We start from the raw sequence: 4314 nt of genomic DNA, 5'->3' as shown, positions 1-4314 counted from the left end.
AGTGTCCCAGTTTTACCACATTCCCTCCAACATTCAACTTTTTCCTTTTTTTTGTTGTTGTCATATTAGGCTTTTGTTTTGTTTGCTTTTTTATAGCAATGTCTTTTACCCATTTTATCCCCACTAGGAAAAACAACAAAAAATCTTTTGACAACAGTGTAAGTGCATTTAAGTAATGGAACACTAATAATTTCAAAAGGTATTTCTTCATCATTTCATTGACCATGACTCTCTGTCTGTCACTGGGAATGCAAGTTCTTCTGTTTCCTCCTATCCCCCACTCTCATTACTTTGTATTGCCATGGTACAGGTGATTTTCTCCATTAGAATGTAAGCTACTTGAATGCAGTAGCTTAGTTTCTGTTTCTGCATCCTCAATACCAATATAGTGCCTGACATATAGAAGGTATGTACTAAAAGCTTGTAGAATGAAGGGAAAAAGGAAAAAATTAATCTACTCCTAATTGTAAGAGGAAGTGTAATTTTATAACTTTTGAACTGATTTAGATAAGAAGTATCTGGGAATGTTTTGAGTAGATAATCTACATGGATAAGCTATCATTGCTTCCTATGTGAAAATGATTAGATGGTATAGGAATAATGTTCTTTTTTTCCACAGTTGGATGATAGGGTGGAAATCATGCTCCATTGCCTCTTGTTAGACCCTCATTCTATTTACTCATAAGTATGGTCCTACTAAATAGGTGAATAACATCCCCATTTAACAAAATTAGTTCTATACAAAATCCCTCACTTCAGCTCAGTACTAACTTTATATATGGAGGCTATCTCCATAGGATCACAAACCAGAAGCTAGAAGGGACAAAGGCCCCCTGTTTCAACTCCCCTATTTCAAAGATGAGAAAACTGAGGCCAAGGGAGATTAAGAATCTTTTCCAAAATCATCTAGTAAATATCAAAGGCAAGATTTGAATTCCAGTTCTTTGTGTCAAGAGTCAGGTTCTGGTAGAATGGAAATATTTTACTAAACCCTCATTGAACTGATATTAATCATGAATTTTGGTGATCATTAGATGTAACCTTACTCTTTATCTACAAATGGCTTTGTTGCCTTTTTCTTTAGCTGCCAAGGGAAAATGACTGGCTAGGTAAATCACATATCCTGTTTTGAAAATGTGATTCCCTTTTCCATGAAAATGGGAGAATAAACACATAAACAGACCTTCTTTGGATTAAATGCTCATTTTTTTTTATAGACATAAGGTTTTTAAACAACAGGAATGATACTCAGAATGAAGAGCATAATTTTATACATCATCCCACTCTGTAATATGAAGATTCATAGCTCCTTGATATTTTAGTATTAGGAGAATTTCTACTTGTCATCAAAGAGTTTATTATACCTCTATAAAACCCTCTTCTACATTCTGTTAGGTAGAGATTTTAAAATAACTGGTAAAATTAACAGAATCTAAATAAATTATTTAGAAATCTAGGACTGATATATACTTTGAAAATTTTTCCCCTTCTGTCAGTAGAATAAAAGTTTCTCAACTTTGTAATGAAAGAATCCTATCGAAATTTTATATTTCTAAAATTTAGCCATAAAGTAGAATATTTCAGACACAGTTCAATATCACTCTGGTTCAATAGCAGACTCTAATTGTTAACATTTACCTTCTTCACAAAAAGGGGAGCCATCTTTTATGATTTCCATCCTGTTGGCTATTTACCAGTTTCTTATAAGCCTCTGACTTTAGAAAACGAGGAAAAGAGTCCTTGGCCATGAGACTATAGATTAACCTCTGAGCTTCATCAAAACATTTGAGGTTTGGTTCTGAGATATTCCGTGAGATGAGGTCTCTGGTGCTGAAGTCAATGTTAATCTATGGGAAATAAGGTAACATAATATAGTGTTAGACTGTATTGAAGGTTCCGAGTTTTCTACAGAAGCAAATGTGCTTTGAATTTATTTTCAAAACACAAAGTAGATCTGAAGCAAAATAGTAGGAAGGTCATTCTTTCATTATTCAGTCTGATGAATGCTTTCTACAATGCTTGAGTGAAATGGCATTGACAAGAAACACAGTTAAAAGTATTGTTTAAAATTGTCAAATGGTAAATTAAGGAAGAAATTTAATCATATACTATGGATCCAATTTTTATTTTTATTTTTGCTTTTTTTTTGGAGGGGGAAGGCAAGGCAATAAGGTTAAGTGATTTGCCCAAGATCACATGGCTAGTAAGTGTGATCAAGTGTCTGAGGCTGGATTTGAACTCAAGTCCTCCTGACTCCAGCGCTGTTGCTCTATTCACTGTACCACCTAGCCACCCCTATGGATCTAGTTTTTAAAAAGTCATTTAAATATTTCCCAAAAGAGAAATGTTTTTTACACAATATTTGCTAATCCCTTCCTATTTCTACACCCCAAGGACTCCTTTCTTTTCTTTTCTTTTTTTCTAGTCCTTTGTATCTTCCTAATAGATCAAATAAAACACTAACACATCTACTCATTAGAAGACTTTAAAATACATATTGATTGTTCCTCAAATATCCAAACTTCCCCATTCTTCAATCTCCTAAATTATCACAATCTGTTTTTCTACTCCACTTCCCCTATTCACAGAGATGGTAACACCCTAAAACTTCCCATACTCAGAAGTGTTACAATTCCATGTTTATGAATCCTGAAATTTCTTTTTCTTATCCTAATCAACATTACTACACACCCAGTTCTTCATCATCACTGTGACCTCTTAGTCCCTCACTCTTCAGTTATCTTCCAGGTCATTATCACTGAATTGGCTACACTATCCTCCCAACCCTATTTAGACCCTTTGGTACAATTCACTCTACATTACTTTCTCTACTTGATTGTCTTACCCTGCGATCACCAATCACACCTTGTCAATCAAAACCTTAGATTACTTCTGCCCTCTCTTTCTTGTCATGTGCTTGCTGAAATGAACTGGAGAAAATTGCTGAACAGCAAAACTTAGGTTACATAATCTAGACTGGTCTCTCAGTGTGGCAAGGTAGTCCTCTATCATCAGAAACATCCCTTCTTAATCATCCTATAAGCACCCACCCTTTCTACCCTTTCTTGAAGACCCTGATTCATACTTCATAAAATAAAGTTGTGACCATTCACCAAACTCTCCCTCTTCTCCCCTTATCTCACATCTCTCAGGTATCTTTCTTCACTTTCATTTCCATCATCCCTGTTTCACATGAAGAGGTGGCTCTTCAGGAACGATTGATCCCAGTCCCTCCCTTCTCTACCCTCTTTTCTAACAGATTGCTCGCAGGACTGTACTAGAGTCAGCTCTAATCTGCTTTTCCATCTCATGTTAAATTTTCATTGTGAAAACTAAATACATCTCACAAATCAGCAATCACTACAAATGAGAGTTGATTGGTTGTTTTGTTTGTTGTTTTAAGAAGTGTTAATGATGCAGATTAAACTAGTGTTCTCTTTCCAGGGACCATAGTTGCTAAACTTTTAACACCACATTTCTGTATTGCCCCACTATTATTCCCACTCTCCCTTTATAATCTTGAGTCTCTCTCCCCATAGAATCATTCTTCCCCTGTTGTCTTAAAAAAACAAAACAAAACAAAACAAAACATGGTCATGTTTTGCCCCATCCTAAAGAAAAGAAACAAAAAAATTCTCACTAATTCTACCATCCCTGCTGGCTATTATCTTTTATTTATACTCTCCTCAGCTAAACTTACCAAGAATGCCATTTACCAGGGGCTGCCAGGTGGCTCAGCGAGTAAGAGCACCGGCCCCAGAGTTGGGATGACCTGGGATCAAATCTGGGCTCTGATACTTAGTGCCATACCCAGAAATAACTGGCCGTGTAACCTTGAGCAAGTTACTTAACCCCAATTGCTTTAAAAAATAAAAAAAGAAAATTAAAAAAAAGAAAAAAAAGAATGCTATTTATCCTAGGTGCCTTTATTCCTCTTCTCAGTCTCTTCTAAACCTTCTGTAGCCTGCCTTCTGACTTAAGCATTTCATTGACAATTCTCTCTCCAATGTTAATTGCTGAATTTATTGACTTTTCCATGATCTTCATATTTCTTTATGTCTCTTCAACCTTTGGCACTATCAGTAACCCTTTTCTCCCCTTGATAATCTGTCCTTTGCCTCTTGTACTCCATAGATTCTTTGTTAGATTTCCATGCTTACTAACTTCTAAGATTGTCCTTTTTTTCCCTTTTCTTTTTCTTATATGCTATCTGACTTGGTGACTTCATCAGCTCCCTTTGGTTCAATGATTAATTCCATGAAGCAGATTCTCTTCTCTTCTCTTCTCTTCTCTTCTCTTCTCTTCTCTTCTCTT

The 4314-nt window shown here is 35.5% G+C and overlaps 1 protein-coding gene across 1 annotated transcript in view; it reads right to left on the bottom strand.

Moving 5' to 3' along the window:
* Positions 1–1643: 1643 nt before the first annotated feature.
* RGS21 (regulator of G protein signaling 21) overlaps positions 1644–4314 on the bottom strand; it is a 33569-nt gene continuing 30898 nt past the window's right edge. The window contains exon 4 of the mRNA XM_069074327.1: positions 1644–1847. Within this exon, the coding sequence (XP_068930428.1) occupies positions 1644–1847 (204 nt within the window). The remainder of the gene's footprint in view (positions 1848–4314) is intronic.

Source organism: Petaurus breviceps, unplaced genomic scaffold (genome assembly GCF_028583685.1).
Source record: "Petaurus breviceps papuanus isolate PSGF00001 unplaced genomic scaffold, PetGlider_PUasm1.0 90895, whole genome shotgun sequence".
Taxonomy (NCBI): Eukaryota; Metazoa; Chordata; class Mammalia; order Diprotodontia; family Petauridae; genus Petaurus; species Petaurus breviceps.
Note: the sequence above shows the minus strand (reverse complement) of the source record. Positions and strands in the feature narration are given on the sequence as shown.